Here is a 23,272-nt window from a genome sequence, read left to right on the forward strand (position 1 = left end):
ATGCATTAGCGTGCCACAAAGCAGAAGTGGAGCTGCCCAGTGTGCATGCACACCCCAGGAAAATGATCTTTTTGTTTCCAGGGTGCACATGGGCGTCGGCCATTTGGTGAGCTGGTTCCTGGCACCATGCACACGCAAAAAACAGCAACAGGAAGAGCAATGGCCGTGCGTGCCAAAAGACGTGGAGAGAGGTTCTCGGCCATCATTTCTTAACGGAGTAGAGCTGTGGTTGGGGTTTCCCTCCCTCCCCGCCTGAGCGGCTTCTTGCATGAACCCAGCCCTCCATCTGCGGTCCGAAGTGCCTGGCCGGCTCAGATGCCCCAGAAAAGCAGTGGCAGCCACAAGGGGAAGGGCAGGAGCGGGTGGACGGCCCCTGTAGTCAATCCCATCCCAGCCAGAAGCAGGATTATGACAGCCACCGGGAGCGAGGGGGCGGCAACAGCAAGAACAGACTTTCCTCCCTCCTCACCTGAGCGGGCTACTTGCACAGCTCCAGCCCACGGCTCTGATGAGGATCCACAGTCTGGAGTGCCTGGCTGGCTCAGGCACCCCAGAAGAGCAGCAGCTAAAGCCACAGGGGGAAGGATAGGAACAACTGGGCAGCCACCACAGCAGCTCCCACATCAGCGAGCCAGGCCCTCGGTGGCGTCTTTATGAGGGTAGCACGCCTACCTGCCAGCAGCTCCTCCAGCATCCCGGCTGGAAGCAGCAGCGCAACAGTCACCGTTACCAGGGGCGGAGGGGTGGCGGTGGTGAGAACGGGTGACCGCCGCCCCTTTGTCCCTTCCCCAACAGCGGCTGTTGTGCTTCTGCTTCCAGCCAGAATGCTGATGCAGGAGCTGCTGGCAGGGAGGCGAGCTACCTGCATAAAGACGCTGCCGAGGGCCTGGCAGAATATATCCCGGCTTGAAGTGGCAGCACTCCGGACTGTGGATCCTCATCAGAACCGTGGGCTGGAGCTGTGCAAAAAGCCTGCTTGGGCGGGGGGGATGGGAGGGAGGGAGGGAAGCCTGGGACCGCCCGTCCTCGCCATCGCCACCACTTCGCCCCTGGTAGCGGCGGCTGTTGCCCTGCTTCTTCCAGCCGGGATATATTCTGCCAGGCCCTTGGCAGCATCCAGGTACCAGGCGCAAAGGGGAGGCAGTGGCGAAGACAGGCAATCCCATGCTTCCTTCCCTCCCACCCCCACCCGAGCAGACTTCTTGCACAGCTCTAGCCTGCAGCTCCAATGAAAATCCACAGTCCGAAGTGCTGCCACTTCCAGCTGGGATATATTATGCTGGGCCCTCGGTGGCGTCTTTATGTGGGTAGCTCGCCTCCCCACCAGCAGCTCCTCCGCCAGCAGCTCCTCCGCCAGTATCCCAGCTGGAAGCGGAAGCACAACAGCCACTGTTGGGGAAGGGATGAAGGGGCAGCAGTCTCCCTTTCTTGCCACCGCCACCCCTTTGCCCCTGGTAACAGCGACTGTTGCGCTGCTGCTTCCAGCCAGGATACTGAAGGAGCTGCTGGCAGAGAGGCGAGCTACCTGCATAAAGACGCTGCCAAGGGCCTGGCAGAATATATCCCGGCTGGAAGCAGCAGTGCTCTGGATCGCAGATCCTCATCAGAGTGGGCTGGAGCCGTGCAAGTAGCCCGCTTGGGTGGAGAGGGAGGGAAGCCCTTGTCTGTCTCAGGAGGGCAGGGGAGGCTGTTTTTGCCCTCCCCAAGCTCCTTGAAAGCCTCTCGAAACTGGGGAAGGTGAAAAACGGGTCTATCGTGGGCCAAAAGGGGGGGTTGCGCGCACATGCTCAGGGTGCACATGCGCACATGCACAAGGGGGTCATGCACATAGCATTATGGGTATGGCACACCCGCATACGACCCCCTTGTGCTTCCCCCGCTTTTGGCACAGGAGCCCAAAAAGGTTCGCCATCGCTGCACTAGAGCAAGGAGTCAAGGAATGTTACGGGTCCCATACCCTAGGATAGCGATGGCGAACCTTTTTTGGCTCATGTGCCATAAGTGGGGGGAGCACAGTGGGGTAGTGTGCAGTTGTGCTGCATCCATAATGCAATGCGTGACCCCCCCAGTGCACATGCATGCACTACAGGCGCTCCCGTCCATTTTTGCATGTCTTTTTTGCCCTCCCCAGGCTCCAAAGGCTTTATAGGAGGGCGAAAATAGCCTCCCCCACCCCCCCTGGGGGCTTCTGGTTTGCTCATAGGGTCATTCTTTTGCCTCTGGAGGCTTCAGGGAAGCCTCCTGAAGGTCCCTGAAGCCTCCGGAGGGCTTAAACCAACCCTACAAGCAAACCGGAAGTCCATTCCCGAACTTCCGGTTTGCCCATAGGGCCAGTTTTTTGTGCTTCGGGGGCTTCAGGACAGCTCCTGAAGCTTCCGGGGGGGGTTGTGGGGGCAGGGGGACTCTTTTCATCCTCCCCAGGCTCCTATAAAGCCTCTGGAGCCTGGGGAGGGCGAAAAATGGCTTTAAAAAAAGCTGGTCAGCTGGCCAGCGCATGCATGCATGCTGGCCAGCTGACAGGGCAATGTCTTGTGTGCCCTGACAGGTGGCACACATGCCATAGGTTCGCCATCCCGGCTATAGGCTATAAACAGTAGTGACCAAAGGCAAATATACATATGTGTCCCAGAATAATTTTGCAGGATCCAGTCTGAGTTGGTCACCAGGATCAGAGGTTTGTTCTTCCAAGCTTTCAGACTCATTGTCAGGCCTGCAGCGGTTCCTTTAAGAATCTTTGGCCTGCCACACTCTCTCTTCTAGCTTCATCTTTAGTATGCATATTCATTAAGGGAGGGATAGCAATGGGTAGAATGTGTTGTTTTCAAAATAAAAAAATCCTTTCTAGAAGCTTATTCTTTGTCTCCACACCTTGGCAACTGACCGGAACCAGCAGGGTGGAGATGACAGCGTGGAAGAAGAAAATTGGAGCATATGATGGATTAGTGGGTGTGGGGACAAGATCATGAAGTTTCAACTGGGTGGGAATCTTATATAACTTCCAGAATTGGGATTCTACAGCACGATGCCAACATGTCTGTCTTATTAAATTGGAACTTTAAGGATAGTTTTGCCTTGGACTCTGATTTAATTCTGCATGATATTTGGAATGCTGACACTCATGCTGGAGCCCGTCCTCATGGAACTTCTCAATCTCACACATCCTGGAGATTGAGAAGTTCGCTGAGGATGGGCTCTAGTTCAAGTCTGAAAATTTGGAAGAGCAAACCTCTAGCCCTGATGACTGGCTCAGATTGGATCCTATAAAAAGTAAGTTACCTCAAGATTAGCTTTATTGTTGGTTACAGAAAGAACACTTTCATCAAAGGCAACAATAGTGTATAGCAGTTAATTTGTTTTTGCCATCTTTCAGATTGCAGGATCCAATCTAGGTCAGTCATTGGTGCCAGAGATTTTGACTTACGAGCTTTCAGACTTGTCCTCAAAGAGCTTTTCCTTAGCAGAATATGTATTTTGGGCTATTCTATCCATGGTATTTATGGTTGTATGTGGGAGTTTAGTTGTTGATTGGGGTGTTGATGGCTGGCTATGGCTATTAAGTCATTGGCTGTTGTTTCTTTGTGCTGCCAGGTTTAACAGTTTAACAACTGTTCAAAGTTTCAACAGTGTTGAATGTGTCATGCTTATTCACCGGTCTTCTAAGTTCCGATCATTGTAGCACTCTATACTCATTGGACTGCAATTTGGACATTCAGGAATAAATTTATAACAGTGATTGCAGAATCCACCCCTCACATGATTGCCATTTGTGACCTTCCCACAACCTTCCCACAAACAATCAATGAAGAAGCCAAGAGAGAAGGTCACAAGTTGCTCTAGTAAGTCCCTCCACCATCCTGTGCATCACACCACTGTATGATGGTATATTTATGTCAACTGGACATACAGTGTCTTTCTCTGGATTTTCAGATGCACTCCTTTTTGAAAATTAAAGTCCCTTCCCCCCTCCTTACATATCAGTAACCTCTAGTCACACAAGCATGGCAGGGTGATCATGAATCCAGAATTCCCTGGCATATGCTTTGTGTAAATGATAACACCTAATAAGGAATATTACTTGGAATTGTTTGAGATTTGGTGTAGCAAGGGCAGGCATAACATTCAGGGTCTAGAACCAAAAAAGGAGCTGCTTTTCTTGAATAATCTCTAGAAAAAGGTATTTATGTACATCAGTGATGTGCAGTCAGGTGAGGCCGGGGAGGCACAGCCTCACCACTGTCATCATGAAAAGAAAAGAAAATGTAAAAGGAAAAAGGCGAGAGCTGAGGTCAGGCTGAGCTAGTTGCTGCCTCACCGTGGATGACTCTGCTTAAATGTTTTAAAAAGCCTATAAAAAAGCACCCTCTACTATGAGGCAGGAGAACTGCATGCCTCATCTAGTCTGACTTTAGGCGTCTTATGATCACTCGAGCAGAGTTAAGCAAGGGTTAAAAGCCCAAAAATTCCTGACGTAGGTGAAGCATGCAGTTCTCCTGCCTCATAGTAGAAGGCGCTCGTTTGGGCAGGGCTTCTTCAGAGGACCCGAGGCAAGAGCAGAGTTGAAATCCTCTCTGAAACAGCTGGAAAAGGTACATGTGGGTCGGAGGGAGGGGAAGGAATTCAAACTTCATCCCCCTGGTGCGGAGCTTTGGGCAAAGGCTGGAGGGAAGGACTCTACCTTGTGCTCTCCCTCCCCAAGTGTAGTTTGATTCCAGGCAGAGCCACATTGCCTTTTCAAACCTGTAATCAATGAAGCTGGGCTGGATCCTTCCAGGGCTGGGGGAAAGTGTGTGTGCTCCAGTATGGCTCTTTGACTGGCTTCCTGTCTCCTCCTGTGGTCTCCTCACCGGTGCTCTACCTCCAATCCAACTTCGTGTGCGTGTGTGTGTGTGTTTGAGAGAGAGAGAGTGAGAGAGAGGGAAGGGGGTAGGAGAGATAGTCCAATCCAACGTGTGTGTGTGTGTGTGCGTGTTTGAGAGAGGAGGGAGGGAGAGAGGGAGGAAGGAGGGGAAGGGAGAAGAAAAAGAAAAAGAAAAAGAGAAAAACAAATGCTGTCGCTTTAAATCGGAACTGAGCATGCCTGGCTGTGGAATTCTGGGAGTTGAAGTCCACAAGTCTAAAAAAATCTGAAACCCACCACTGTGTCAGTGCCTCACCAGCCATAAACCTCACTGCACATCACTGATGTACATACACCTGTTGCACGCTGAGCAGTGTATAAAGCGAACACCTGTGGCCAGCAAGAAGATAAATGGGGACATTGCTGCCTGTGAGGCAGCAGGTGGCTTTATCTGGGCATTGATGCAGGATGTTCTTAGAAATTTGTTGAGATTCACATAAGGAAAAGAAAAAGACCATTTAACTGTGTGTTAAAGATGTAGTTTTGATTCCGCACACAGGAAACACTAATTAAATAGTAGAAACGTGATTCATATCTGGTTTAGGTGACATGATTTTGAAACCCCATATAAAGTTGCTTTGAAGAGAGCACTAAAGGAATCATAATAGATTTAATGAATGTTTGTATACTTTCTACACAGTGTGCAGAAGAACCACTTCTAAGTCTTCTTTAATTAAAATCTTTCATTTGAAAGTATATCATACAAAATATGTTTTTACTCAGTAACTAATAAATTCAGTCTTTTCATATCATGGGTTAGACCAATATACAATATATTGTTAACAAGGTCTATTCCCCCCCCCCCCAAATATTTTAATTAATTTATGAACAATATAATTCAAAATCTTACATTTTGAATGCATTGTGTCCAATAGATTTTATCTCTGGATACATTATTGATTAATTTAATTCTTGATTGTCTACAAGGAATTGTGAATCCTTTTGAAGAATAACCACATTGTCACTATACAAAGAATTGTCAAATCCAGCAGAGACTTGTTGTGGTCTGTTTCTTCTTCTATAGAAAATATAGGCTGCGATTCCTGCACCGATCACTATGAAAATAACTGGGATAACTACCACCGCAACTGTGCCGTGTGTTGATAGAGGTGCCACTCTTTTCTGCTCTAAAATACCAAAGAAAAGAAAAAGCACTGAATACAGTTATATTGTGATAAAAACGTTTTTTTAATTGAGAAAGAAACCAAGAGAGATTGCATCCTATCTAGTAGTCTAATAAACGCAGAGCTAACTAGAGTCAACTACCAATCCCAGGAATTTGTGAACGGTAACTCAGTAAAAGAAAATAACTGTAATGCATTGTTTTTTCCCATTCATTTCAGATCCCAAAGGAAATTGATGCATGTTATCTGTAGAAGATTAGGACTGACAGTATTTTGATGTAAAACTCGATGCTAGAAAATGTGAATTCTTCCACAGCAAATATAAGTATAAATTGCTATGGCTATCACTTATCGCTAATTATTTATTTGGGAACTGAAAATAATCACAATTATTTAATTACACTAATTGAAGAAGGAGGATTTTCAAGTCTTGGTTTCATAAATATAAAGAGATCATCCATGTGATCTCATCTATGGCAGGGGAAGTTAGGAATACAATTTTTGGACGTGTGGGGGGAAAAATACCCTTAGAGATTCAATAAGATTTTATATTGCTTTCGGCTGATTTTTTTTTAAAAAAAAAATCTCTTTCTTTCTTTCTTTCTTTCTTTCTTTCTTTCTTTCTTTCTTTCTTTCTTTCTTTATGTTCTGCAACAAAACATGTTACAGACCTGTCTTTTTACTTATTTTTTCCAAATGTATAAAGGTATAGTTGTTTGAGACTGTATCTATAAAATATTCTTGTTTATGATTGACAACTGTGATATTTGGATAGAAGCTGCTACAATCTCAAGGTTGCCTACAACAAAATTATTTCCAGTACATTCTAAGAAAAAAAAGTTAATAAAATGGCAATTGGCTGCCACCTCAAGGATCTTCACGGCTTCCATTTCATTAAAATAGGAAAAAATATGTAAAACTTAACTATTGTAACTTAACAACTCACTGGATATATGGTAAGTCTTCATAACAACTTTGAATACACTCTATTGTCATCTAAATCTTTTAATCTACAAACATAGGTTGCTGTATTTTTGAGCTATATTCAGCTCACAGATATGGAAAATGTATTTCCTGAACTTTAAAAAATAATATTTAAATTTACTTTCTTACCTGACATTTCTGTAGGCTTTATAGTTGATTCTTCAGTAACTGGAAAATAACCAAAATGTTTTCAATATGTAATTACCATTCATGATTTACTGTATATCACTAAGATAGCAATGAAGAAGGATATGCAAAACAATTTTTAAAAAATCAATTTTTCTGAAACAACAGATATTTATAGTAAACCTTTATGAGTTCAAAAGAAAGAATTATATATTTTCAGGACAATGTCTGAAAAGATTGTTCACAGATATTTGCTTCCATTAAAAGTTGATATTGTTTGATATGAATCTGAATTCATTGACTGTGTTTAAAGTATGTATCAGGAATAATTTAAGACACAAAAATTAAAATAATATTTTAGTCTATGGGTAGAATAGCCAAACAGAAATGCAACATTTCAGAAGTAATAATAAAGCAATCCAAAGTTTCTTCTTTAAACAGATGTAAAATATTATGAAATAAACTTTGTATAGCATCATTCTTGTCTTTTGATATTCAGTTTATTCAGTTCCATGTCCTGGCAATAAAATATTATTGTTCATTGGTGCCATAAAAAGTTGAAATAATAATTGAGGGACAGCAAATGATGAAAAGAAAACTTTGTTGATTTAACATTTATCAATTGCTAACAATATAATTAATTATCAATATTAATGTGTCAATTATTGGTAGCAAAAATTAATATATTATTTTATTTTAGATAATGTATTACTTGAAACAGAAATAATCTAAGAAGAAAGATGACAAGACAAGACAGGGAGGAAGGAAGGAAAGAAGGGATGGAAAAAGATAAATTATAATTAACTATCTAGAAAGACTGTCAAGTGAACAACAAAATACATTAAACGTAAGTTACATTGAGGATTCTTAACATATATCAGTAGAAAAATCTGTCCATCAAGAAATTAGAAATACAGGAAAACTTCAAATATTTTTGGATATAATTTAAAAATGACCAGATAATAACATGGTAAGAATAATTCCAAGTAGCATTCATCTAGGCAGAAAATAGATGAATTAGAGTATTTTATAATTGTATAAAATGATATGATTTAATATATATTCAATAATCAAATATTATCTTCAATCTAACATTGTGATAATGATAATAACTTACTTTTGTTTCTTTTACAAATAAATGGTTTTGATTGAAAATCTCCACAGTGCCCCGTGAACCATTGTCCCGAATTAACATCCATGGAAACACACTTGTCAAAAAACTCATCAAGGGACTCTTCGCTATCATAGTGCACAGAAGTGAACTGTTGTTCATCCCAGTTGACAAAAGCAAGTTCACTTTTATCTTGCCATATCCATTCTCCTATAGATAAAACAAATATATAGCATAATGTTTAAAAAGGAAAAGAACTGCCTGTGATGGAAAGGCATATGCTATGGAAGTATATTAACACTCAGTCTAATAATGATATCTAATTGGGTGATGTAACATCTGCAAGCAAACAACAAAGTATCCTGCCAGATATTTTAGTTGGGTTAATTTTAACTTTCTGGGGTATTTTTAGGGGTTATTTTTAACATGGTTTTAATAGCTTTACTTTAAGATACAGTCTTTTAACCTCCTCATCTAATTTAAGGATTTGTGTATTTATATTTATTCCTATGTATTTGTGTTTTAATTTGACTGTACCCCGCCCCGAGTCCCTTTTGGGAGAGGGGGTGGTCTAGAAATCTAAATAAAAGTAAAGTAAAGTAAAGAGAGCATCACAGACACCTCAGCTTTGGAGCTACAGACATGCTCTTTTATCAGAACCTCATATAGGAATTAAATGTTTTAGGAGGAACATAAATGGAAGAGATTTGCATGTAAGCAAACTTCACCAAGAATCAACTTATTCCTGCGTCATGAATGCATGATAGCGTTACCTATTCATCAATGTCAGATATAAACCCCTCAATAAACTGCACAGCTGGATGAAAAAATAGCTCAAACAAATGATCAGACTGAAGCCAGTTTGGTCTCTCCACTACTCAGTAAACCTTCATGGTATATTAGCTGCCCTATCCTTAAAATATTCTTCCAATGCCATTTTTTCCCCTTCAACAGTCTGATGGACTTGAAAAAGTCAAAACCCATCTATTTTATTTTAGTTTATTTATTTATATTTCATAATTCTAAACATCTCCCTCAAAGCGATCCTTTCTAAGTTATTTTCCTTGCTAAGTAGAGTCTGTCAACATTACTGTGTTGGCAGGGCTTCTAGTTCAGCCTGAGTTCAGTTCATGATTCCGATGTGTATATGATTGTAATTATCCAGGTATTAATAGCCTTGATGTATTTCAGTTTGGACTTCAAGAGTTTCTTCACTTTTTTTTTCACTAGCACATTAGCACATTACTTTCTGTAAGTTACATTTCATCATATTGTTTATAGGAGAGACACTCTTTGTCTGACAAAACCTAATCTAATATGGTTGAACCTCTGGCATAGCTCTCATATTTCTCAGAGAATACAAGCCCCAGCACAACATCAAGGCAGAGTTTAACTGGGGGATTATTATTATTTATATAGATAAATATTAGTTAAATAATTACCATCCAGATTTTTGTATAAGCCTATCCAAAATTCCCTATATTCAAATTGTTCCATTTTTTCTTGTAGAAATTGTAATTCAGTTGAGTCTTCAATTGAAGTCAAGGTGCCACCTATAAAACATGAGGTAGATCAGACTCATTAACATTCTATCCCCACCCCAACAAAACAGTGGTGATTTCATTCCCATCACAAGCAATAATTTTAGGTTTGAATATCTTAAATATGCAAATAGTCCTCCTCTGTTTCCAAAATCTATTTGATTTGCATTATGTAATATGTTTATGATGAAACACCATTGCAGTTTATTTGATGGGTATAATGATACAGAGATTAAACTTGGTAATTAAACAAGCATTCTGCACAAATAGAATTTTGCAGAAAGAATTACAGAAAACAATTTCTTTTGTTCTAAATTCTCCAAAGTATTTGCCACTCCAATTCAAATATATATATATATATATATATATATATATATATATATATATATATATATATATATATATGTGTGTGTGTGTGTGTGTGTGTGTGTGTGTGTGTGTGTGTGTGTGTGTGTGTGTGTGTATTTGTGCTACAACCCCTGGTATGACTAAATATGGGAGGAAGGTCACTACTCCCTCTTTCTGTCCTTCGGCTTATCACAGAAGACCATGCAGGCAGAAAACCATATTTTTATTTTTACTGTTGCCTTTTTATATTTGTGTTGTATTTGTATTGATAAATAAATAAAGGTAGACTAGTCTCCCTTTATTTATTTATCAGTACAAATACAACACAAATATAAAAAGGCAACAGTAAAAATAAAAATATGGTTTTCTGCCTGCATGGTCTTCTGTGATAAGCCGAAGGACAGAAAGAGGGAGTAGTGACCTTCCTCCCATATTTAGTCATACCAGGGGTTGTAACACAAATACATACCTATTTCCCTGGCTCAACTGATAAGGAAGAGAACCCGTGGCTTAGTGGCTAAGACTCCTGCCTATGATATATACAGCCCGGGTTCAAATCCCAGTAAGGGTATGGCTAGCTGATGAGAGCTAATTAGCTCGAAATAGATCTATACTAGTCTCCCTTTATTTATTTATCAGTACAAATACAACACACACACACACACACACACATATATATATACACACACACACACACATTTTTTTTCTTTAAAGAGAAGATATTAACATAAATTCACTCTTATATCACATGCAATTTGGAGAGTGTGCCATTAGCTATAGAAACATAATAAAATCATGGCACACAATAAATGATAAGTACCCAGAGTGATAAACACATTCTGTTTTGATGACCATACTATCTGTCCTGAGTCACTCCCTGAAGTTAAAGAGTAGTTGCTTGAAGGCTCAGCACAGATACATCATAAAATCATAGAGCTGGAAGGGACCTTCCTTAGAGGTGTTTTAGTCCAACCCACTGCTCAAGGCTGAAATCCTTATGCATCCTGGACAAATGAATGTCTAATCTTTTCTTGAAATCTTCCAGTGATGGAGCTCCCACAACTTTAGGAGGCAAGTTGTTTTCCATTGGTTAATTACTGTCATTGTCAGGAAATTTCTCCTTAGTTCTTAGGATGCCTCTTAAATGAGATTCCACTTATTCTTATCCTACCCTCAATTTGGTTTGGAAAGTAAGTCAACTCCCTCATCTCTGTGACCGCCTCTCAAGTATGGGAAGACAGCTACCACATCACCCCTAATCCTTCTCTTTGTTGAGCTAGACCAGGGGGGGTTGCAAGCGGTACGCCCTGGTACGGGTGTACCGGTGCCTGTTCGGAGCACCAGGTACTGTTCCAGTACGGTGCTCTGCAGGTCCCACCTGCCCGCCCGAGCTCCTTACCTATATTTGAGCTCCTTTGTGCTTCTGCCCATGCGCACGGATCACATGTTGCCTATGCAACGCTCCACTAACCAGCTGGAGCATTGCAGAGGCTTGTGGAGATGTTACAAGAGGTAAGGACACATGCGTGCATTGTGCGTGTTCATGTGGTGGACGCTGGGCCCCATTGCACCGTACTGGTTGCAACGGGATCTGGAATCCACCACTGAGCTAGACATACTTACTTACCTTAACTGTTCATCAAGGCTAATGTTAACTGTTAAAGTTAAGTTTAAGGTTCCATCAAGATTCTCTTGAGTTCAGCTGAGTACTTTTGAATATGCCCAGAAGATAATTCTATCAGGGTAGCTAGTAAGATAAAACCACTGCTACTTTTCTTTCTGAGCTGTCATGTGCAAATGTCTTCTAGGTATCTCCAGACATTTTGAAAAGACTTCAGGTGTCTTAAGCAACCATACCAAGCCTTAATTGACATAGCTGCTATGTAACTTTCTAGCTGTGTATCATTAAATTGAAAGAAGTTATTGCATGGTGAACTATCTTGCTTTTCATCCCAACAGATAGTTTTATTCAGTTGAAACCTTTCTTTTAATAATTATTTTCAAAGGACATGAAATATACAAAAGTATTTATTTATCTTTATACTACTTTATCTTTATACCACTCATGCTTTCTCCAAAATATGACCTAATAAGGCCTAATCTTATATTTTTGGGAGGTTCCAAAATAAGCACTAGGTCTTATTTTTGCAGAAATATGATTTTTTTGCACAAGAGGCGGCAAGTGCACGGGGAGTGACAGTATCCAGCAGCAGCTAAGAAAGCTCACTCTGGGGTTGTGCAGCACCATATGCAGTGCAGGTGAGTTGATTTCCTGTCCAAACGGCAGATGGAGGCAGGTGCAGGGGGAAAGGCAGGTGACCCAGACCATATGGGTCATGGGAAAGCTGAGAGTTGTTGGGCAGGAACAGGCAAGAGTCACAGGAGGCTCGTCTTCACGGGGCGGCATCAGCAACAGGCAGAGACAGAGGTGCAGAACAGAAGGCAGTTGATCCCAACCCACCTCAAGGGCCACAAACCAAGAAACATAAGGATTAGCCTTCCCCAGCCAATCGCCCATTCGGACCCACTGACTCTTAGCTTTCCTGCGGCCCACGCAACATGTCTGGATCGCCTGCCTTCTCACCACACCTCTGCCTCCATCTGCTGCTGCTGCCACCACACAAACATGAGCCTCCCACAGCCACCTACCTTTCCAGCCCACCAACTTTTGGCTTTCCTGCAGCCCACTCTGCGCATCTGGATTTCATGCCTCTGCCTTCACTTACTGCTTGGACAGGTACTCAACTCGCCCTATGCAGGTTATGGCTGCTTTCGGACACCATCAGATCACATGTGCTCACCACCTCCTGTGTTCGCCATGCCCTGCCCCTAATCTTATTTTTCACCAGGGCTTATTTTTGGGGTAGGACTTATATTAGGTTCATGCTTAAAATCAGGCTAGGGCTTATTTTTGGGTAGGTCTTATTTTCAGGGAAACGCAATATGCATATTCTATATAACATCTTCCTACATTCTCAACAGCTGTTCTTTCAATAGCTCTATAGAGTAGAATATAATACAATAAAAGTTGGGGTTGCTGCTGAATTTGACACAGATGTGTTTATTCAAAATCACTGTATATGTAGAACCTGGCAAGATTTCCCTAAGCATACTATTATCATTAAGCACCTCAAAAGAATACTAACCTATATGAGAACACAACAGGGATGCTTCTGGCCAAGACACTATTTGAAGGTAAATTTTATAGCAATGACCTCTAAAGGGAATCCAAGATATTTGGCTGTTTTTGGAAGTTTTGCATTTTCCTGGCAATTGTGGAATCTCAGTTGGCACTACACCTGTTATGAAACAAATATGTTTTCTTTATTAAAGAAAGTGCATATGCAAGCAACTAGCCACTAAGGAAAGTATTAATAATAAGCAGGATAAATAATAACTATAATAAAATAATACAGTAAGATATAACATAAATTCATTATTTTCTATGTGAAACTCATTAGACCCCTCCCATTTTTAAAATCTTAGCTTATGATATAGGTAGCACTCAAGTTATGACCATAATTGAGCCCCAAATTTATGTTGCTAAGTGAGACAGTTGTAAAGTTAATGTGGACCATTTTACTATCTTTCTTGCCACAGTTGTTAAGTGAATCACTACGATTGTTGTTCGGTCCCCAATCACATGGCTTGTCAGAAGGTGAACACATGACCTGGACACTACAACTGTCATAAATATGAGTGAGTTACAAAGCATCCCAATTTTGATCACGTGATTGTGAAAATGCTGTAACAATCGTAAGTGTGAAAAACACTTCATTTTTTTCAATGTCGTTATAACTTTGAATGGTTACTAAATGAGCTGTTGTAAGTGGAGAATTACCTGTATATGCCACTTTTAGTAATTAGGCACTAACTAAAATTAAAATGCAAATTCTATTAAAATGGACACATTATTTTTCTTACCATAATATCTCTCGCAAACAGAGAAGTATTTTTCACTGCAATTTCCTGTTTTCCAATAACCATCAGTGTCTAGGTAGACACAGGCTACCTTATGCAATGGTTCTCCAGCAGCCCAGTTAGTGTACACTAGCCTCCAGTTACTAATCCACTTGTACCTAGCATCACTCTGAAAACCAAAATGCATAAGGGAATAATTACAGGAAGTGCAAGGAAACGTATTGTTGATTTAATTTCACTATAGCCAATCCTCACTTAAAAACTCTAAGTGGGACAGGAATTTACATTGCTAAGCAAAGCACCCATTTAGTGAAACATGGTGTCATGACATCACTTAGCAAAAGCAGTTCCAGCAGTCCTGGTTGTTGTAATTAGGATACGACTGCACTGTACATCATCATTAGGCAACAACCTTGCATTATTCCTACCCTGCCACATGCACCTCTGCTTCAATTCCCCATACATTCTCTCTCCACCCTCTGCAATTTTGGCTATCTTCCACTCCACCACTGCCCCATCACCTGCTCTGCCAACCCTCCACAACAGCCTTGCAGAAGACAAGCAGCTGTTTTAGCCAGGTGTGTCTTGTCAGCAGGGAAATGAAAAAAACAGGGTGGGGCAGTGAGGAATATCAGGGTAGTTGTGGGCAGGAATCAAATCCAGGGCCAAAAGGTAGGGTAAGTTGAAGTACTTTTTGTCATCTGAAAAGATGGAATGCTGCAAAGAACATGCATTTTGATCATGTGATCCCAGGAGCGTTGCAATTTGAGGACCAGGCATAACTACCATTGAGCACTATTGTAACTTCAAATGGTTGCTGAGTGAATGGTTGTTAACTACCTGTACCCCTTTTTCATTGCCAACTGGACTCCATGTCCTCTTCCTTAACTGTGAGAAAAAGCCACCCAGAGCTGCTTAAAATAGGAACCATATAAATCTTTTACAGAAATAAATCAATTCTGTGAAAGCATTTAGTCTTCAAGGTCCATTTAGAAAATTATCACATATATGTCATGTCAGGGGTCTCATTTAGTGATGGACACTTACAGCAGAGATGAAAAAGGAATTTTATCTTTGCATTTACAACCTTTGGAGATCAGTAAAAACAAGGGAAAGCTGAAGTAAGATCATAAGCAGTTGCAATTTCACTTAGTGGGCTCTTTGTTTAACAATAGTTGCCAGCCCCAAATATGGTTGCTAAACAAGGACCACCTCAACTATAACACTTTCTACTCTTAGAAATCCGCTTCTTGAATCTTTTATCTATGTGCTAATTTTTCCAAGTATACAATTTTAAATATGGGGCTTCATTGTGAACATATAGATTCTGTTCTTACCTCTTTGCTGCTTAGTCCAATCCACACAGGCTTCTTATATTTGAGCACTTGCAGCCATATGAATGATTCTGCATAGGGGTCTACAATGGTGGCAAGTTTTGCATTTTCAGATTCACATTTCTTCTTTGCTTCTTCCCAGGTCATCTTGGTACTAACCATAGAATAGCTGCTATTTCCATAACTGATATAGTGAGATGCTGGAACTGTTGGTTCAGAGTAACGTTCAGGACCTATTTTTTAAAAAAAATCAGTCAAGATCTCACACTGTCCTGCTATTTTTTTTAATTTTGAAAACCCTTAATATTTAATTTCTATTTTTTCTTAAAATATCCTCTCAGTTCCATACCATGAGAATGCTTAATACTAAAAAAAACCAAGAGCACATTAAACAAATTGGTACAGTGAATCACTTTAAAGAGGCCTTGAGGTATAATATAAATGTATATCTTTAGTTATCCCAAATATGTGAACTTATGAACACAAGACATCTGCTGAATACCTTTTGGCCAATTAATTGATTCAATGCGACTAAAAGCCTTTACATTGGGCTTCAGATCGTTGGTATTACGATTGTGTTTGTTAGTTCACTTTATTGAAATACCTCCTGAAGTTGATGGTTCTGTGATTTAAATTTATTATTTCTATACTTTCCTTCACAATATATTTTCTTGATTACCATATCTGACTTGTTGCAATCTTATTTGGCTCAAACATGTTTATTTACCCAGGTTTTTCTTTTTATATATTCAAATTTTTTTAAAATTTTTTAAATAGATGATAAAATCTAACGCAAACTAACATAAAGTAGAGAAGAAAAAAATAGAAGTAATCAAGCAAAAGTAAAAATTCAAGAAAAGAAAAAAAAGTTGAAGAAAAATAGGAAAGAAAGAAAGATTCCAATGTTCTTCATAGCAGCTACAACTAGATATATCGATGTAGTTATATGCTTAACCTCTCCAACTATCCTAAGTTGCATCATATTGATCTTCTTCCTAGAATCTATATAATGATCAAAATTATAGCTTACAAATCCTCTTTTTTCAAATTCTGATATTGATTTGTAGAAGATAATCTAAACCAGAGTTCCCCAACGTTTTCAGCTTTGCGGACTGGTAGCTGCTGCTCATGCAAATGGAGCACGCATGCCCACACTCACCTGCTGCTCACACAAGTGAGATTGCGAACACACGAGCACACGCTCACCACCATTTCCATGGCCCAGTTGCAAACCCCACACAGCCAACTAGTGAGCCACGGACTACAGGTTGGAAACCCCTGATATAAATTACATGTCCTTATTCTCTGAAACTGAATTATTTCCCAAGATTTCTACAAACTTACCAGTATTTTTTTGGCAGATGTAGGTCATATTAGAAGAACAGTATCCAACTCTCCAATATCCTGCAAACCTTTCAGGTTTTGTCACCATAAAAACGCAGTTACCCTATAATGTATTTGCATAGCAAGAAAGCCAAATACAGTCACTGGTATCATGATTGGAACAGTGTTTTTCTCGAACCCTCCTTAATATCAAAAGAAAATAAATGTGTTTTTCTGTTTCTGGTAACTATAGAAGATGATTGCCATGTCAGTATCTGTCATGTGTCATGATGTCCTGTGGAGTCTAGCACAGAAGCATCCTGAAGCACATACCACAGAAGCCTATTGAGCCTCCATCATTGGATGAAATCTTTTCTTCAAAGGAAGATGCTGCCACTGACTATGGTATAGAATGGAGGGGATAGAAGGAAGTCAGTGGTCTCTAACAATAGCTTCAATGAACCTTTATAGCCAGGGTACTTCAGGAATGTTAATGGCTAACATGCTAAGGTTGTTCAGAATATGTGCCGTCTCAGGCAAAGGAACCATTTAGACAGCCATCTCTTCCCAAAAGTCCCATTCAGAGCCACTATGTTTCTTTGGCAAATCCTTGAAGAGACGTATACGCACAAACACAATCATGGAGACAAACTGGAGAAGCCTTCAAAGATGCCACACTGATCCTTCTAGGCCCTAAGATGGGGAATGAGTTCTTTGCTCGTGTCACCAAGCTTTGCCCTTTGGGATACTGTGCTCAGCTCATTGCATACATCAAAGCTAAGCAGCCATGAGAATCAAATCACTTCTGTGAATTTGAAGGCTGTAACTAGCTTTATGTATCGGGCATTCTAAACCCGGCAGGGTCCTTTCTTCTCCATACTTATTTTAATTTTACATATTTGTATTTTTTACTTCCATAGATTTTTTTATTTTAAATTTCATTTTACTGGATTGTTTTTTCCTTTAATCAAGTGTTGGCAATAGTAAAATTCTCCAAAACATAATATTCATGGGATTTTTCCATTCATAAAAAGAGCAACACAAGTAAAAGCTGATTTTTTTCCCAGTATTATATCACCCTCTATTGATGAGGAGAAAGTACAGCAGATTTTTCTTATTTAATAGACCGAAAAATCTGAAATATCACCCATTTTATTCATTTATGTATTCATTCATTAAATTGATATGGCAGCCATATCACAAAAAAAGGACTCCTTTCCATATAGATTTTATATTATTGCAGGAATTCAACATCAAGAGATTAACTACAGATTTGTGGGGAAATAGAATAAAACCCAACGAATTAGACTTACATGGTATAAACGAGGTGACCCTTTAGCCCAATTTGTAAAATAGACTCCACTCCCATCAGTCCACAGGAAACGTCCCCTCCAATTCTTGTCAGTCAATCCAGTCCAAATAGTACCACTAACACTTTGTAATTGCACTGTGAGAAAAGCTGAGGGGGGAGGAATACAGATATATATTTACAATAAAGTATGTCAGGCTCATAACCAATTACGTTTTGTTCCAACTTTTCAAAAGTTTACTTTGATTATATTAGATTTTAAAAACTACCTCAGTATACCAGACCAAACTCTGTTCACGTACAATATTTATGACTGCCATTTCTATGTTCCCATCGTAAGAACATTCCTGGTGATCATCTATAAAGCCTTTCATGGCATAGTGCTCCTATATCCAATTGTTTCTGCCTGCCAGGTATATTCTGGCAGGAGGATTCATTCCTTTAGTATACTAGAAGGTACCAAGACCACAGAACAGAACAGAATAAAAGGAGGATAGCAGAAGAAAAGATGCACAATTTATACTGCTGCCATAAATTGAATTATTCAGATTGTAGCTTCCATCTCATGTTCCTGATGTTTTAATAGCCAAAAACCATGCCTGTTCATCTTGGTTGCCAGTATTTGGAGTAAAAGTTGCTCATATGTTGATTAGCTAAACTATGGGATAAGTAAATTTTTTATTCTGATTAGTTGGCAGGTCACTGGACATTTTTACAAGAGTTACTAACTTTATTGCAATTGCTGTTACCATCAGATGCCCAATTTTTTAATAAACATGGCATTTTAGCTATGTTGGTCATGTTATGGTTGCCCAGTCTAGCAGACTCTAGGTAGCTTGCCAAATCCACCAATCCACAGTGCATGAAATAGCACAGACATATCCACCCAAAACAATAGCAATAAGATGAAACCACAACACCTGCCCCCAAAATTCATTAACCCCAGGTTTGGGATCAGAACTAAGTCTGAAGGGCTCTGGTCTGGCAAGCTCCTGCTCCAGATTGGGTAGGGGTAGGGGGGCTGCAATACAGAGGGCAAACTTCCCTCCCAGAGGATGACAACATTTAATAGAAGGGACCCAGACTGAATGTACCATATTTTCCGGCATATAAGATGGCCTTTTAACCCAAAAAATTATTTAAAAAATCGGGGGTCATCTTATATGCCGGGTATAAGAAAGGCCATACAAAAAACCAAAAGAAAAGAAAAAGCAACGCCGCCAAGCAAAAAGCCACGCTGCCACCAGAGCAGATGCCGGCCTTTCAATCCATAACCACAGCACTCCTGCCTGGGCAGTTGGATGGATGAGTGCTGGGATAGCTTAGTAAGGTCTGGCTGGCGGTCTGTATAAGGAAGGCGCTGAGCTCAAACTACAGAAGCCCAGCAGCATGGAGGCCTTCAGTCAGCTGGGGTGCCTGAAAGTAGGGGGTCGTCTTATACGCCCAGTCGCCTTATATGCCAGAAAATACAATACTTGGCAATCAGAAACCATTGGATCCAGACAATTCCACAGATAGCCAAGCTGCATGCCATGATAGGTTTTATAGATCACCAAGCACTTCAACCATACTTGGGAGCTGACTGGAAACCTATCTAAAAATGTATTTGATCAAGTGGGGACAAATAGCTCAACAGTCCTAACTACTTAGTGATATTAGGATTGAACTGAAATATGTTTTGCCCCACCCAGGCTCAACAGGCTTCCAGATTCTGGTCAGCACATCAACAGCTTTTCCTACCTAGCACAAGATTGAAATATAAAGCTATCTATCAAAATGTACTGATACAGAACTCTGAGCCAACGAATGAGCTCACTTCATCATATAATCTGTGTATTTTATCTAAGTTTCAGTTTATACTTTCCAGATAACTATGGGAAAAGGTTGGTTCTTCATCAACTTGACCGTTAAGCGCAATAAATAAATATATAAGTGTTGCTCTAAAAATATTCTTTCAAACTCTGCTTTGAAACAATCCAGTTACACATTTCTAACTGCTTTAACTGATACTTTACTCACATATTACTGCCAATGCACATTTTTTATATTATTGTAAAATTATTTTGGATTCTTATTTCCTTTATCATTTCAGCATGGCAACCTTTGAATTGGGAATGGACTAAGAATGGGCATGGGACCATAGAGAAGGAGCAGATCCTAAGAATTGTGGCAATTTCAATTTCATATCTTCTAATAGCAAAAGCTTATATAAACTGGAGCTGAGAAAAGAAAATTGGGCATAGTAATTCTTATAAAAGTAATTTTAAAAGAAATGTCTGGATTTTAAAAGAAACGTTAAGCTTACGTAATTCATATGATTTAGAAAAGTGATTGTACCTTGAACAGCTTTGCTTGGTATACTAGCCAGGTTTCCTCCTAGGTTTCTGCAGTGATCACGTGCAGCGCTCCAGTTTTTCTTCTCCTCTTCTATGAAACCAAATATTTTGAAGCACTAGAAGAATAAGAATGCCTCAAAAAATCCATCAATCAAGAAAGGATTTAAATAAATAAAAAGTAATAGAAACAATCAATATAGAATCATCAATCATTAAATGAAATCAGAATATTTAACAGAATTTAGAATGTAATTCAGTAGTAGTAAAACAGTAATAATAAAATCAAATTCACCACTTTCTTTTGGGAAAAATATAAGCAGTAATAAAGCTAACCTTTTCATGATTTAACTATATACAAATTTACTGTCTGCTTTTTATGATATAATTGACTTCTTAGTAATTTTGTATTGATGCTTGTTATACAGTCAGCTTGTCACTGCCATCCTACTTCTGGAAAGCACCCAGGAGAGAGGGACTAATGAAAAAAAGAAAGTGCCCGAATCTTTCAAAATCTTGCTGGCCTTGGATTTACCATTCAAGGAAGAGAGATGATGTTGCTTATAGATATGCCTATAGTCACTTAGCAAGCATTCACAGTTATGAGACACTCCCCAAAAGGGAGGTTTAAAGTTTTGATGATTCCTCTCTCCCACAGTCATGTGATCACATTTTGGGCACTTGGCAATGAGCCCACACTTATAGACATTTGCTGTGTTCTGAAGTCATGTGACCATGATTTATCCCATTTTCTGTTGTTGAAAACTGATTTTTTTTGTCCATTTCTGGCAAAAAAAAAAAAATGCCCATGAAGATATCTCTTGCTGAACTACCTGTATTCATTGACAGGTCTAAAAAGACCATTGGCTACCTAAAGCAATCTCAATGTATTTATATTTGCCTTTAGGATGTTTGAACAGTAATTCTACCTCAAAATATTTACATTAACTGTATCACTTACCTTGTCATTAAACCAAAGCCAACCTTCACTGCACCCTTTTGGAGTTGCAGGTAATGTGGGCGCTGGAGTTGAACGGACAGAGCTATTGTGTCTCTCACAGATGAAGCTTTTCTCAGCACCACAGTTTATATCATTCCATAAACCTGATCAAAGAAATTACATTGTCACCGTGGAAGATTAAATTATTCTTAAAATAAATAGTAACAGGTTAGCTATGTGTTACAACCAAAATAATAATAGTGCAAAGTACAATAGTACATACTAGAATCCTACAAGTACATGTGAAAGAACAGACCAGGGCTGTCAAACTCATGGCCTGTTGGCCAGATGCATCACGTGCTGGCCCCACCCACATCTGGTGTAGCGAAGGGGGGGAGTCCCAATATGTCACGCGATGATGCCATGACGGCACGAGTTTGACACCCCTGGAATAGACGTAATCCTCACTTACTGACTACTCGTTCATATCCTAATCATGCACATACAAAGAACTGCTGAAAACCTGAAGTTTATTTTACTTGCCTGAATCATAATACATAACTACACAGTGTTCATCTTCATTGGCAAAGTTGGGTTCACTGGGGGCCCAGGCTTCATATGTCACTGGAGTTCCATCCATCCAGCTGAAGAAAAATATTTCACAGTCACCTATGATGCTCTGAGCTCAAAACAACTGCTGGAAGCTCAAGAAGGGCTGTTCCAAGGCTAGGACATGTTCCCACCAATATTGACAATGTTAAACAATAGTAACTGAAAGACTATAATCAAAATGGTATGGCATGCTAACAAATATTGAGAAATTACACATAGTCCTTGAATTACAGTGGAAATTGGAACTGGGATTGGTGGATCTAAGAACTGTGGCTGCAAAGTGTGGTACCATGTGATTTCATTGCTTAGCAATGGCAATCCAGGCAGTCCCGATTGTGATTGTCTTCCCAATTCAGGCAAATTACTAAGTGGGAAGCAGAGGCGGCAGTAGGATACCACAGGGGGCTTGGGAAGGCACTAGGAGGCCGGCTGCAAGCCACTCCTGAGTGGAGCATGAGCTCACAGAGTCCAGAGAAAGTGGATGCAATGGGGTGTGCAAGTACAGGAAGGCTGGGGAAAGATGACAGTGCATCTATATGTATGGGCACAGGGAGGCCACAAAAGCAGGTCTCAGGGTGCATGCAAGCATGTGTCTGCACTGAAGAGAGGCAGGGAAAAAAGGATGTGAACTGCATGTATCTGAGTGAGTGAGATTGGAAACTAAGACTCTGGTTGTTGTGTGCCTGTCTGCTATCACAAGAGGGTCCAGAAAAGACCACTAGTCAGTGCACGCATATGTGCTTGCATAGGAAGGTTCAAGAAAAATGCAGGTGAATATGTCTATGTGAGCACAGGAAGGTCCTGGAAAGGAGGGCACAGGTGAGTGCAAGTGAGCAAAAAGGGAAGGAAGGCACATTGTGTGTGATCAAAGACATTACTGGCCAGGAGTCAAGAGAGGGTAGAGACTTTCCAGAACTATTAGTGATCTCCCTTGTTGGATTTCCCATTGAGTTTTCTTGTGGGAAGGTAGCTTGGAAGGTTGGCAATAGTGAACACATGACTATGGGATACTGCAAGTGCAAGTTCCTTGCCAAGGGACCCAATTTTGTTTATGTGTCCAAGGAGGCACTATGACAACCAGAACCTTGAGGGCTAGTTGTTAGTTCCTTTATTCAGTGCCACTCTAACTTTGAAAAGTTGCTGAATGAAAGGTCAATATCACTGTTCTATAAGAAGAAAACCTCAGAAAGCTTAATCTTACCAGAATGGGGTCTCTATTAAAGGAAAATTAAGTCCTGAGTATTAATTGGGTCCAGGATCCAAGATACAGTTTCAAGTCAAAATTGCAACAAAATAAATCAAAATTATGAGGAGGATGTAGGGTTATGCTCCATAATTTTTCTTAAAAATATGATATAGTAATGAGAAT

At 40.3% G+C, this 23,272-nt stretch overlaps 1 protein-coding gene across 1 annotated transcript in view; it reads right to left on the bottom strand.

The window, feature by feature from the left end:
- Positions 1 to 5,701: 5,701 nt before the first annotated feature.
- Positions 5,702 to 23,272, bottom strand: part of LOC309401934 (macrophage mannose receptor 1-like) — a 46,146-nt gene continuing 28,575 nt past the window's right edge. Inside the window, exons 19-30 of the mRNA XM_081971312.1 lie at positions 21,835 to 21,935; positions 21,313 to 21,455; positions 20,356 to 20,470; positions 18,023 to 18,168; positions 16,731 to 16,833; positions 15,390 to 15,619; positions 14,056 to 14,221; positions 13,278 to 13,430; positions 9,685 to 9,795; positions 8,249 to 8,452; positions 7,135 to 7,173; positions 5,702 to 6,024 (exon numbers count right to left, since the gene is read on the bottom strand). Coding sequence (XP_081827438.1) covers positions 5,798 to 6,024; positions 7,135 to 7,173; positions 8,249 to 8,452; positions 9,685 to 9,795; positions 13,278 to 13,430; positions 14,056 to 14,221; positions 15,390 to 15,619; positions 16,731 to 16,833; positions 18,023 to 18,168; positions 20,356 to 20,470; positions 21,313 to 21,455; positions 21,835 to 21,935 — 1,738 coding nt within the window. The 3' untranslated portion in view covers positions 5,702 to 5,797. The remainder of the gene's footprint in view (positions 6,025 to 7,134; positions 7,174 to 8,248; positions 8,453 to 9,684; positions 9,796 to 13,277; positions 13,431 to 14,055; positions 14,222 to 15,389; positions 15,620 to 16,730; positions 16,834 to 18,022; positions 18,169 to 20,355; positions 20,471 to 21,312; positions 21,456 to 21,834; positions 21,936 to 23,272) is intronic.

Source organism: Natrix helvetica (assembly GCF_964273705.1).
Source record: "Natrix helvetica genome assembly, chromosome: Z".
Classification (NCBI taxonomy): Eukaryota; Metazoa; Chordata; class Lepidosauria; order Squamata; family Natricidae; genus Natrix; species Natrix helvetica.